We start from the raw sequence: 14,235 nt of genomic DNA, 5'->3' as shown, positions 1-14,235 counted from the left end.
AGAGCAGTGGGTCAGCCACATTGTTGAATAGGTGAAAGAGGTGCTAATAAAGCATTTAACTTTCACTATTATATTTAGTGTAGTTGGATCAAGTTGAGGGTGTGGGGGTGGAGGGCATATTGTTTCTAAATGCCCTTCTTCAGCACTGATTCAGTGTCTGTATTCCATGCTGCTCCCTGAATCCCCTCCACTTCATTCTATCTTTTTGGATAAGTCGCCTTTCTTTGAGGAGAATTTAGCTTGTGGGTTAAATGAGAGAAAGAAACACCACAGAAGGTCCTGTGAGCACGACACCAATAATCCCACTCCATCCCTCCTTTTCATAAGACATCACAAACCCAGACCAGGAAGCAATGTGCACTGCTGAAGCACTGCTCGTCTGAAACTCGCACAGCCAGTAAGTGGAAGGCAGGGGAGGAAGTGCTTTCAAATGAGAAAGTTAAATTGCAGCAGATCAATGCACCATCCGATACGAAAACGCCATAAACCATCACTCCAAAACAATACAGCACAATGCCTAGAAATGAAGCTCAAGAGCAAACAGCAACCTTATGAATCAAATCTGCTTTGCAGACCCTCATCCCATCCATGAAGAACGTGTGTGACAGGAAATTGACAGCATACTGACAAGAATATACTGTAAACCAGTGTGGTTACAAATCTCTCACTACAATTTTTGCATGCAGGCCCCCCTTTCACCTGCCCCCCACTTAGTACTGCATCATTTCACATCCTGCCTTCCTCATTTTTTACTGATCTTTGATACACAGAGCTCCGCCCAATTACACTGCCTTCACAGCTTCTACTCAACTATTATTGCAACCACCACCGACAAGCATCAAACCAATAATTTATCACTGCTTACCTATTGCATTATTATTTTCCTCATCACAACAGAAAGACACGCTGGGTTGTCAAGCCCAGCACATCTGCCCCCATGGGGCTGGTGAGCCTAGCCCTAGCTTTTTCCTCACAACCCGTGCAATTTTTTTAAGATACTAAGGCCTCCTGGGGTGCCAAACCCAGCAGGCATGGCCCACCATGGAGCTGTAGAGCAAACCATCACCGAGCTCCCACCTTCATCACAATGGATAGGCCTGCCCAGGCACTGTGCCCAACAGGTAAAAAAGACAGTGCCTGCCTGGTACCAACATGAACGGGTATGGAATTGACTATGACCCTCCCCTCCCCACCCGTAAGTCTACCTCACAGGGCTGCCTTCTCTAGGAGGAGGAGCGAGGTTGCCCACCTCTTCTCCGGCTCACTGTACCCTCTCTTCCTCCAGCTGCATCAAGCAATCTCGCAGCCTACCCTTAATGGCCCCAGTCACAGAGTGCATGTGAGTTGCCCATGTTGGAGTGGTCAGAGCTCTGGTGTTTAAACTGAAATGCCAATTGACATTTCGGAAGCTAATTATTGGAAATGTTTGATTTCAACTAAACACTGGAAGGCATTGTCTTGGATCATGACAGACCACAGCAGATGGGCAATTGTTGGGCATTTAACGTTTGAGCTGAGCAGTCAGTCTTGCAGTACTCTTGTCATATGATAGACAACTCACACATATTGAGTCAAGCAGTCTGTGTGTTAAGTGACTGGTCAAGGTGTACGTCTCAATTTAGAGCACCTAGTTCGATAAGTGGCACGTCTAGGTTCGATAAGCTGCCAGACAGTAATTGAGGCCAAAGGGTTCTTAAGATAATGAACTATGTTATACTTTTTGTAGAGAATGATGTGTAAATATTCAAGTTATGAAAATAATATATGAACCTCAAATTGAGAGCTACTGTGCAGCAACTGCAATTCTAGTAACTCTATTAAAAAGGTAGCCACTGTCCTAATAGGCACACAAATATGTCTAATAAATCACCTCTTACACTGCTTCTTGACCCATAATGCATACACCAGTCTGTACCAGAAGAAAGAGCCTGGAGTCCACGTCTAAGGCATGTGCCCGGCTTAGTGCATTTCAGTGCAGCCCCTTGACATCCCGCACTACCAACAGTTGCATCTCCATAGGATGGGAACCATCAACGCTCTGGTACCGGATCCCTTCAGAAAGCAGAGCACCTGACAGTATTACCTCAAGGATACTACTGCCAAAGCCTGTCCAACCTTCGAAGATAGATGACGGCACAACCATGGAATTACGTGCCCAACTCGATGCAATATCGCGTTTAGCGTTCTGCTGGAGTCAAAGTTTGTTCAAAGAGTATGGGCCATAACAGGGCTGGGGATTTCAAGTAGAATTTATTGTTTGGGATTGGAAATTTAGAATGGGTTTTCCCATTTCTCTCTTTACACGTATTTACACGTCAATGGAAAAACAATACAGTGCTTTGTTTTTTAACTGCAGTTTTCTTAAATAAAGGAAGTAATTGCATTTGATGTAAAGGGCACCTTTATTATAACCAACCGTTTTAATGGAGTCCTATGTGTGGTGTGGAAGACAAACACCTCGAAAGAAAGATAAGGGAAAAATTAATGTTAGTTAAACCTAAGATCATAATTATGATCAGAGTAATGAGTAAATTAGGAAAATAAGGATTTTTTCTATATAACCAGGAATCCCTCTGGGAGAAGTAGGGAGACTCTAGCTGAATTAGCTTATTGATCAAGGAAGCAAGTGTCCTTGCCGTTCTTAAATTAGTTTACTATGTTGTTTAGATTTTCACATTGAATTAGAAAAGCAAGTACAAAATATGGAACTTGTAAAAAGGCAAGTGCACACCTGAGCATACCTACAGAATAAACACTGTTGCATCCCTTTTCGCCTCGCGGAAAGACAATGCAGCCTTGATTTATAAAATCTGTGTGTTGCCACTAATTTTCCCTGCTGCCAACCCGAATTAAGTTGGACATGTGTTATTGTGTATTTACCTAGTTCTGCCATAGATACCGTTGGCGAGGTCTCTCCGTTTGTAAAAGAGCAGTATGGGAAGAAGCCTGACGCTGGCGAGTAGTCGCAAATGGGTTCTGGTTTGATGCCATTGATATCCAGTCCCGACTGGTCGGGGGATGGCTGTATGTCCAAGTAGAAGCTGCTCACAGCAGAGTCTGTCTTGCCCCCATCAGGCGTGTGCCCCTCGATATAATTACTGAGGTCGTCGTGGAGCTCTGTCAGACCACTGGGGGAGATGTATGTTGGGGTGAGCGGCTCTGCTTCTCCGGGCTGCTGTTGGTGATCTCGCTGTTGCTGTTGCATTCTGTGCTTCTGTACCTCAGCATACAAACTATCCCTCTGCTTCTTTGACATACGGCCAAACTTAACCGCTGAAAAGAGAAAGAAGTTTAGAGATTAAACAGAGTTTGTTACCAAAACACATGTGTTTGAACAGGCTACATGCATGATCAGGCTAGGAAGGCTTATGTTCCTGGTGTCGCATGTGGAACCAGTATAGGGCAGGCATCAGAATGTGCGCCTCAATCGAGGTTCAGAGCGTATGTCAGGACCAGCGGACTCCCATCCTTAGACCTCTATGGAGACGTGCAGCACAGGCACCTATTCTTATACTCACTTCACGCAGGTTTCCTAATTGTATGTTGAACTAACAGCTTGTTCTCTTACAAGTCGGCGTGAGTTTAGATCCCATGTGACTAGGCTAACCGATGCAAGGTGTGAAGCACTGTACCCTGGGTGAGAGAGGAGAACAGCCTGGAAAGGAAGAAAACACTCCATAATAGTTCAGCCCATAAGATCTGAAAACCCAACATAGGGTCATGGAGGCGCTACCCTGCATCAGAAGAACTCATGATGAAATGCTTGAATTCTGAATGAATTTAGAGTCACACATATACAAGCTCCCCAGCTCAGTCTATCTAACACATACATATTTACAGCTATCTCTGAGGATTAACAATTTGAATTTCCCAAACACAATAATATATGACCCAGAACGTGCCAATTTTTGTAGTATGTTTAACGGCTTACAAAATGTGTGCGCTTGGAGGTTCTGAAACCAATGTAACCAACATTAAATACCCTAGGAGAGCGGGCACAAATACTAAAAGTGTCAACTGACTTGGCTTAGGCTAGATCTCATGTGCACCTCTAAAACCCTTAACTCCGTTGATTGTTGAAAATCGTCTTTAGAAGACACTGAGCCCCTACTCACCCTTGGGTGGCATGCTCCTTCATCTGGCATACTCCTAACTTGTGGCCATGGGTGTGGACAAGAACAGGCTCAACCTTACGAATAAAGGAGTTCTTGCGGAGAGGACACACTCAAAAGGGTACATTTGGAGTATGAGGGACATAGAACAGCTGCAAAAAACGACCTAATGGCTGGCAAATGTGTTTATAAATAGATGCCAACTGGTAGGATTAAAAAATATAAACTGGTGGATAATTCAAACTGTGGACAAGGTTGACATGTTTTAACCGTGGTTCGGTGCTCAGACAGGGACTGGGAGACTGTGGCATTTCTCCACCCAGCTGTACAATACAGCTGGGAGGAGACATGCTACGTGCGCATGGCGGTTTGGCCGGCCTAAAATGGCAGGCCAAACCGTCATGCGCACTTAGTAGTGCTCACAACTCCTCGTGAAGCTCAGGAGTATGGCCCCGCCCTGTGATGCGGATACACAGCAGAGGTAACGGTGAAAAAGAAAATAATAATATCATTATTTTATTATAATTTTCTTTTTCACTGTTGCCTCTACTAGGTAGCAGCAGTGGGGCGACGTTCCTCTGCGAATGCCCTATACAACACAGGACCAGTACCTGAAGAGCTACATACACTTTCACCAACCCACGAGACACCTACGCTCTGCCTCACTCTCACACAATCCCTGCATCAGCAAAAGCAAAGCTGGAGGTTGCTCATTCTCCTACATTTCACCCTAGACATGGAACGACCTCCCTCAACACATCAGAGACTCCTCATCACCTGGCTCTTCATATACGCATGTTGGGACCACACACTCACACACCTTGCCCAAGCGCCTGGATACCCTCTCAGGTGATTAACGTGCTATACAAATCAACATAACATCCACTGCCAAAAACACATGAAGCTGAAAGAGGGGAATATGACCTTTATTTGACAACTAATAGGACCCTGGGGCCAATGGTGGCCTTCATACAGTTCTGAAAGCAGAGAGAGAAACTCCCTCCCGCCTGAGTAAACTATGATTTTCTATCTGTTGGGGGCAGGGGCAACAGAGGGAAGTCAGAATTGTATTTTTGTGTATTGGGTCAAGGAAAATGCAAAGAAAACATTGCTTGAATATCCCTATCAGGTCAAGAACTGATGATCTATGAAGTTTCATGCTCAGAAATATAGCACGCACATGTCTTACTTCTTGTAGGAAGTCTGTAGTTCCTTCAAGCTCAGAAAGGCAAAGGCATCATTCACAAAGGAATTCAAAATCAGGATTTGGTCCGCCGTTTCTCTCCCGTCGCTGCTCATTATGGGGAATGGCGGTGTCATCCCAAAGGGAGTTCTGGTAAATTTATGGTAAACAGCATAAAATGAACATGTAACCTCAACCGAGCCAAAGGGTAAGTAGATGTAGGAACCAATGATGTATCTGCAAAAGCAGAGTGAAAAAAAGCTGGGCATTATGGAAAGCCCCTCATTAAATAGCTCACTTATGATCATGGTTTTCACGAAGGCCATCAAAAGGACCACCAGGTAATAAAAGTAAACCAGATCTTGCACAGGAAAATGACTTGGAAATTCAAAAAGGCATACCAAGAAGACAAGCTACGGGCTTGATAACATGATAAGGGCACAGACCGCTATTGTTCAGAAAATGGATGACCCTCTCAGGTGGACAGTGGGGGAAATTCTGTACTTGCAGCAGGGTAGAGCTCTTGCACTCAAACACCAGAGAAACGGACCGTCATCCCTTTTGGCTTCAAAAGGTCAAGCAGACCCATAGAGAACTTTTCTGAGATATGTGTTGCTTTCAGAGGACGGCTCATTCAATAAGAAGTTGAAAAAATGGACTCCTCAGTATGGAAGCTATGCAACAGAAGTGACTGCACCAGAAACCCTGTTATGTACAGTTAAGTCATTGAGACATTTGCAACTTTAGCGCTGCTATAACAGCAGGCTTAGACACAAGTAAGGGTCAGCGGTAGAGCAGCCTGCAGGAGGCTTGATAGAAAGGGAATCTTTGCCTGCTGATGTTTGTCCTGGTGAACGGAATTCTGTCATTTGGTTGTTCCAGTCTTGATGGAAATCAGTGGCTTAGATGTGACCATGTTTGCTTTAGAGTTTGTCCTCGTCCATATCCTTTCAGTTAATTATAGTAGTAAGCACAGGGAGTGAAGCGTTGGGGGGAGCATAACATTTTTGATCGGTTGTAAAGTATTGAGCTTGAAGCAGATCCTCCGCATTGCCAGTGCCACCTCTGATATATGAAATATTAATGATGCCGTAATTAGGATCCACACTCATTCTTTTCTTGCTGGGAGGTGGCTCCATGGTGGACCATTTGGGCTGCTCTAGCATTCCAGGACCTGCTGCATCTAGTACTCAGATTTATGTAGGCAATGGGCTGGATTATCTACAGCTTTTATGTTGCTATTTTAGGTCATCCTAAAGGTGTCCATACTCTGAAACCGGTCCCAGGATGCTTATTTTTGGTCCAGGGAAGACCTGGCTTGGCAGTTCGGGCTGGACTGTTCCCATAAGGAACAGGTCAAGACTGATTTGCATATGGCTGGTTCTGAACTGGGGTGGCGAAGTGACCTAAAGAACGATGATGGATTCAACCCAGATCTGTGACTGGGGTGAGTGTCTGAAAAGTTTCAGCACTCCGGCCATTATCTCCTTGTGTTTGCTTTGTCAGCCCTAAGTTGGTTGGGTACGCCCAGACTTGGGTCCCTTGCTCACTTTGACACTGGAATCAAGCTAGCCTGGCTGATGAGGGGTTTTACCCCGAAACCGGTCCCACGATGCTTGTTTCTGATCCAGGGAAGACCTGGCTTGGCAGTCCAGGCTGGACTGTTCCCATAAGGAAGACGATGAAGACTGATTTGCATAAGGCTGGGTCTGAACTGGGATGGAGAAGTGAACTAAAGAACGATAATGGATTCAACCCAGATCTGTGACTGGGGGTGAGTGTCTGAAAAGTTTCAGCACTCCGTCCATTATCTCCTTGCATTTGATTTGTTTGCCTTAAGTTGGCAGTGTATGCCCAAACATGGGTCCGTTGTTCACTTTGCCACTGGAATCAAGCTAGCCTGGATGATGAGGAGTGTTACCCCGAAACTGGTCCAAGGATGCTTGTTTTCAGCCCAGAGAAGACCTGGCTCGGCATTTTGGGGTGGACTGTTCCCATAAGGAACAGGGTCAAAACTGATTTGCATATGGCTGGGTCTCAACTGGGGTGGCAAAGTGAGACAAAGAACGATGGTGGATTCAACCCAGATCTGTGACTGGGGGTAAGTGTCTGAAAAGTTTCAGCGCTCCGTCCATTATTTCCTTGTGTTTGCTTTGTTTGCCCTAAGTTGGCAGGGTATGCCCAGACGTGGGTCCGTTGTTCACTTTGCCACTGGAATCAAGCTAGCCTGGCTGATGAGGAGTGTTACCCCGAAACTGGTCCAAGGATGCTTGTTTTCAGCCCAGAGAAGACCTGGCTCGGCATTTTGGGGTGGACTGTTCCCATAAGGAACAGGGTCAAGACTGATTTGCATATGGCTGGGTCTCAACTGGGGTGGCAAAGTGAGACAAAGACCGATGGTGGATTCAACCCAGATCTGTGACTGGGGGTAAGTGTCTGAAAAGTTTCAGCGCTCCGTCCATTATTTCCTTGTGTTTGCTTTGTTTGCCCTAAGTTGGCAGGGTATGCCCAGACGTGGGTCCTTTGCTCATTTTGACACTGGAATCAAGCTAGCCTTGCTGATGAGGGGTGTTACCACGAAACCGGTCCCAGGATGCATGTTTCTGGTCCAGGGAAGACCTACCTTGGCAGTTCGGGCTGGACTGTTCCCATAAGGAACAGGGTCAAGAGGGATTTGCATATGGCTGGGTCTGAACTGGGGTGGCAAAATGAGCTAAAGAACGATGATGGATTCAACCCAGATCTGTGACTGGGGGTGAGTGTCTGAAAAGTTTCGGCGCTCCGTCCATTATCTTCTTGCGTTTGCTTTTGTCACCTGAACAGAGCAGACAGCATATCAGCAAAGACACTTCCTGACGTGACCATATCAATAACACCCTAGTGAACTGCGTGGTCCAAGGTCCCCCATGGTGCACACTGCACCCAATAGAAGAACCGCAAACACAAGATTCCTGCAACGGCGTCTGTAGGTTGAAAAGAGCAGTACAGATACAGAGTACAAGGCTGAATTCTGGGGAGAAAAGAAATATACTTTTTTACTTTATTCTTTTGCCGCTGTAATAAATCTAAACACTGCACTTCATGCCATCCTCTGATGCCACTTCCCCATACCAAGGTTAAAACCAATTCACAAAATGGATGCCAGCCAAGTAACTGAAATGCCTACAAAAAAGTTACAAATCAAACTATGAAAGAGTTTTATCTTGTCAGTTCTGTCTCTTGGGTTACCCGAGCCGGGAAGGTTAGTGGCCGGTTCTGCAACCACAGTACCAGGTAAACATACAGCTCTTGACCCTATCCCATTTACTCCTGTAATGAGAAAAGTGCGATTAATGTATTGGACGAATCACAACATGCTTCCATTGGCCTGATGCCGTTTTTGGTTGCTGAACTAACTTGGCGAAGTAAGGTGGCCAGCACCAGCAGAGCAGGTTCGGAAACATGTGCAGACAGAGCTAACACTTACCTGCAGAGCCACGCCACGCCATTGCCGCCATTGCCGCCACCGCCAAGAGTCCAAGGGCCAACAGCATCTTCCGCGTCGCCGCCCCGGGACTGCAATTCCCGGCAGCCTCAGCGGCGGCGCGACGAGGTGACGCGGAGCAAGCGCCAGGAGGCGCAATAAATTGCAGAGGGACCCGCTTCGCGGGACGCGTGCGGGACGCGCCGGGCTAAGCCCGGGCAAAGGGCGGGCCGTCTGTGGCCGTCCGTGGTCGATCGAGGACGGGACGGGCCAGACCACTGTCATCCGTGCCATTGAGCCACCTTTTCGGGACTGCCATACAACAGGTACTGTTATTGAGGAACACATCTATTTACCGGGGCTACCACTTCCAGACTTATCTGTAGATAGCCGCCGCATATGGAGACAATGTCCAAAGCAAGGAATTCCACAATGACTAACACTATGGACAATTATTTGGTCCAAATTGTCAGTAAAATTAACAATGATAGGAGGACCTCATTGGGGCTATCATGTTCTCCTAGTTCTCCCCCACTGATTCCCTTGTCCGGTGTACAGTTGGTTTCTCCCTTACAGGCAACAAGTAGTATGTCCCTAGATCTATTGAGCGTAGATAGTGACATACCCGATTCCTGCCCGCTTTTAGCTCCTAAGTCGCCATTAGAAACTGTATTAGATATAGATGAGTCGGCTACAGAAGCTGACCCGCAGTCGCCCGCTCTTCCCCTGAGAAGTAGGCTAGTTAGAGCATGCAGAAAGTCCCAGTTTAAAAATAATGGGTCTCGCACAGGGAGGAAAAGGGTCACTATTGTGAATAAAAATATTAGCAAAGATGATGTATCAGGGTCAGTCTCCAACACAAATCAAGACACCGAGCTCTCTGAAAAGATCAGAGACATGATAGATACTAAAATAGGAGATATTATAACCCCATTGGTAGCCAAAATCGACCATCTTACGGCAGAGATAGTTAGGCTAAATGCCATAATAAATAGACCTGTGGATGAAGTCGCTAGAACCATACCTATATCCCCAAATGTACGTATCTTAAATGGGGTGCCTCCGAACGGAGGGCAAAGGAAAATAGGAAATGTACAAGCGAACATCCCAATTGAGCCACCTGGAACTAATAATAATCTCCCAAAGGCAAGTACAGACACACCCAAGGTACTAACAGCAAACAACCAATTTCAATGTATTTCCCAGGCAGAACCTCTTACATTGGTTCTTGCCAATATTCCTGCTTTGACTACTGACAAATCGGAAACTACATCTTCCTTGATCAGTAAATCTCTGTATTGGCTGGTGAATAACATGAAGATGTCTCCTTGGGGTAAGCAGAAACTAGCCAGGGAAATTATTATGGCAAGAAGGGTCCAATGGCTAGGGCATCACCCGAAAAAATTTAAAGGGGATTGTGTGGTATTAAATTTTTCCAATCCTGATGTCCTCCCAGATATCTTGGCCAACATAAATCCCCCGCAACAAAGACAAGGTGTTATTATCCCGTTAACCCTCAAATATTTTTATTATATGAGAAATCGAGGAGTACCGAGACCAGGGTGGATACCGTCTCCAAGTAAAGAGGGCAGGAGCGTCTCCACCAGCAATTGGAACATCAGCCTGGAGAATAGGTTTGAGGTGTTGTCGGGCTTAAACGATTGCGATTGACTCAAAGATAGATCTAATATGGCGAACACGGATATGGGGCTGGCCGCAATTGTGGCAGACCCCATTCCTTCTGCTAGTATTGGAGCTACTGAGACAATGGGGAACTATCAAAGAATTTGCACTGCTGTTATGGACCCATTGGGGTCTAAGTCCTCAAATAATTTCGGTGGGATGTGTTTAGCATCCAACCCTTTGGGAAGTGCTCTACCAGCTAAACTAAGTGCTACTATTGATTGTCCGGGCAAGATATCAGGTGAGGTACAGGATCCACAGACTAATAATTTACCTGATTCCCTAGTATTTGATTCATTGGTAAATGTTGCATCAGATATCTTAAGTCCCGCTAGTGATTGCCAGGTTAGGGAAACTAGTGAGACCATGGGATCATTGACTAAACACCTCTTTTATCCTCTCGTATCTGATTCAGGACTGGCTATTCTATCCTGGAATATTGCAGGTATAAATAACAAGTTGCATTCCGGTGTATGGAGTAGTTTTGTGGATCAATTTGATGTCATTTTATTTCAAGAATCTTGGTCTGTGGCCCCAGTCTTTCGCCCTGGATTCCTTAACTTCTGTATACCTGCAACTAAAAAAGCTAAAGGCCGACCACTTGGTGGCTTGATAATATGGGTACGACAGTCACTATGTTGCAAAATCACTCAACCTAATCTCCCATCGCCAGATATTATGTCTCTAATCTTAAACTGGCCTAACAATAAGAGTATGGCTATCTTTAATATCTATGCTCGAGGGATGGTTGGGGGTACTTCGCCAGAGGTGATAAATGTCTTGGACCACCAGCTTGCAGTGCTCCCCCATGAAATGATAAAAATTGTTGGAGGTGATTTTAATACAACTTTTGAGCCTCTTGGTCCGGAGGACCGATTCCTTGCTATTGAAGAGGACAACAGGTGGGGTATTCCCCAGTTGGATCTTCCCTCAGTCAAGAAATGGTCCGCTGCAGCCATCCAACTCAAAGCCCTTTGTTTAGAAAGAGGGCTTAGAGCCGCTAATGGGCGCACTAAATCAGATCAGCAGGGTGCAAGCACATTTGATAATGGAAGGTCTGCTAGTCGAATCGATTACTTCTTGGTGGATATTAGAGTATGGAGTAGTTTGAATGACATGTCTGTAATTACACGGGATGAAAGTGATCATAATCCCTTGTGTCTAGAGTTACATTTACCAAACACCCCTAGAGAATCTAAAACTGAGGGGGGGAAAGTAACTATGGATATCGTTACATCAAACAATATGCGACATGTCAAATGGGATAGATTCATTGAGAAGGTGGAAATTTTGAATGACCTCAAGGAAACTATCATTTGCGAGGTGGCCAATCTAGGCCCTAAATCAACTAACTCTGATTTCTATCTAGTTATGCTCGAGGCCCATAATATTTTCTTCACTAAACTGCAAGGGTTTTTTAAGAAACCCCCTAGTAGTGGAAAAACTATTAAGGGTTGTCCACCTGAAGAGGGATGGTTTAACAAATCCTGTAAAATAGCCCGCAAGAACTTGAGTGTTGCTCTGAGATCAGGAGTAGCGGAAGATGTGAGATCAGCCAGGAAGCTCTATAGGCAAGCTCAGGTAACAGCTAAGAAGGACTGGGACGAGAACCAGTGGCAGGATTTGAAATGCGCATGCCTGGCTAAAGACCAAAAACGATTTTGGGCCACATTAAAGTGGGGTAGAGGTGGCTCTGCACCCTCCCCACAAAACCACGTGGCAAAAAACCAATGGGTTGATTTTTTTAAACCACAGTATGCTTCTGTCCCATCCGTAGAAGAGCAATCATTTCCTCCCACTGTTTATTTCCAAACACAGGTGTTTTCAATTAAAGAGGTTAACCTAGCTTTGGATAGTATAACAGCGGGTCGTGCACCTGGAATGGATGGGATACCTGCGGATGTGTTTTTATCCGATAGATTATCTTGGTGCCAATACTTTCAATGGCTGGCCAACTCAGTGGCTATGGGCGCACCCGTTCCTCCTTCATGGACAGGGGCAGAAATAATCCCGGTGTATAAAAAGGGTGACAAATCACTCCCAAGTAATTATAGACCTATCAGTCTTATAGACTCAGCACAAAAACTAATAGGTCGGTTGGTACAAAATAAACTCCAATCTTGGGTTGAGGACAATAACATCTTGTCACCATATCAAGCCGGGTTTAGACCTTGCACCAGCTCTATTGATCAAGTCTTCTACTTTCTAGCTCTTTACTGGAGGAATGTGAAGTTGTCCAAAGGGACTCTCTATGCAGTCTTCATTGACCTGCGATCAGCGTTCGACCTGGTACCTCGCTTTAAACTTTGGAAGGTTCTCGCCCAAGCAGGTATGGCCCCGGAATTACTAACCTTACTCGTCCGCCTACATCAGAACAACTATGCACAAATTAGATGGGGAAGCCAGGGAGAGGTGACGGACCCATTTCCCGTTGAACGAGGTGTTCGGCAGGGATGTGTCCTGGCACCGACATTGTTTTCTTTATACATAAATGGGATAGTCGATTACCTTGGCAGGTCCCCTACTGATGCCCCAATCCTGGCAGGATCCAGAGTGCCTGTTCTCATGTTCGCGGACGATACGTTGTTGGTTTCACGAACCCCAAGCGGATTGCAGAAAGCGTTAAATGTATTCGCTGAATTTTGTCAGGACCGGGGTCTCGAGATAAATACCTCTAAAACCAAATTTATGTGTCTAAACCAACGACAAAATTTTAGAGGAGCAATAAAATATAATGGTATTCCATTAGAACAGGTTGAGGCTCTTACATATTTAGGAATATCGCTCCAACAAACATAACATGAAATGGTCAAATCACATTGACATGACTGTATTAAAATTCCACCAGCTTGCAGGTGCAATTATTTCCAAGCACAGATCTTCATTGACTAAGCCAATTAGGCCTGCTTTGGAAATTTATAATATGAAAGTTATTAGTGCATCGCTGTATGGTTCGGAGCTATGGGGGTTTGCAAATCTAAGTGGCTTACGGCTGGCTGAAAATAAATTTTTACGCAGCCTAACAGGTGTTCCCCAAAGTACCCCAATGATCCCATTAAAATATGATCTAGGGAGGAAAAAAATTGAGGATCTGGCACAATTACGTCCACTTCTGTATTGGCGGCGGATCATGACAACGCCGGAACTTGATCATTATGCTAGTGCCCTGAAGGACATAATTAGGGCTGATTGTTTTCATTCCATTACTTGGCTTAAAGAAATTAAGAACTTGCTTACAAAACTGGAGCTAGGGCATTTATGGAATGATATAAACAGTGCAAGTATCCCATCAAAGTCAATACTCAAGAAATTGTATTGGGATATGACCCTGACATGTGCCTCTTGTGCTGGTCAAGGCTCAAACTTGACTGGCCGTTTTTTTGACATAAAATTTCTACCATCTTATGAGGCATATTGGGATATCATAGAGAGGCCCATGGATAGGAAATTGTATTTCCAGTTCAGAATTGGGTCTCTCCCTGTAAAAGCGTTCACCCACAAATGGTCAATCTCCAAGGATGATAAATGTCATCATTGTTTAGACTTGATTGAGGATGCTGGCCATTTGTTGTTTGTGTGTCCGCTATACATTGCCCCCCGCCGTAGATGGATAAAGCCTGTATGCCTAAATTTGGGAACACGTAGCTACAAGGAATCTTTAAGAATCTTAGAATCTGATTGCACCCCCTGCTTGGTAATTGCTGTTGCTAAATTTTTGGGGTGGGCTTGGATATTGCGCCTTCGTACTTTGAAACCCACTGAAGCTGATCAATGAGTGTTTTGCCACCAAGAAA

The 14,235-nt window shown here is 45.2% G+C and overlaps 1 protein-coding gene across 1 annotated transcript in view; it reads right to left on the bottom strand.

The window, feature by feature from the left end:
• The window catches only part of RORA (RAR related orphan receptor A), a 256,702-nt gene that overhangs the window by 38,821 nt on the left and 203,646 nt on the right, over positions 1 to 14,235 (bottom strand). Inside the window, exon 4 of the mRNA XM_085648298.1 lies at positions 2,881 to 3,273. Coding sequence (XP_085504424.1) covers positions 2,881 to 3,273 — 393 coding nt within the window. The remainder of the gene's footprint in view (positions 1 to 2,880; positions 3,274 to 14,235) is intronic.

The sequence above is a fragment of the Triturus cristatus genome, chromosome 3_2 (assembly GCF_964204655.1).
Source record: "Triturus cristatus chromosome 3_2, aTriCri1.1, whole genome shotgun sequence".
Lineage (NCBI taxonomy): Eukaryota > Metazoa > Chordata > Amphibia > Caudata > Salamandridae > Triturus > Triturus cristatus.
The sequence above is the reverse complement of the archived record's forward strand: the minus strand, read 5'-3'. Positions and strand labels throughout refer to the sequence as shown.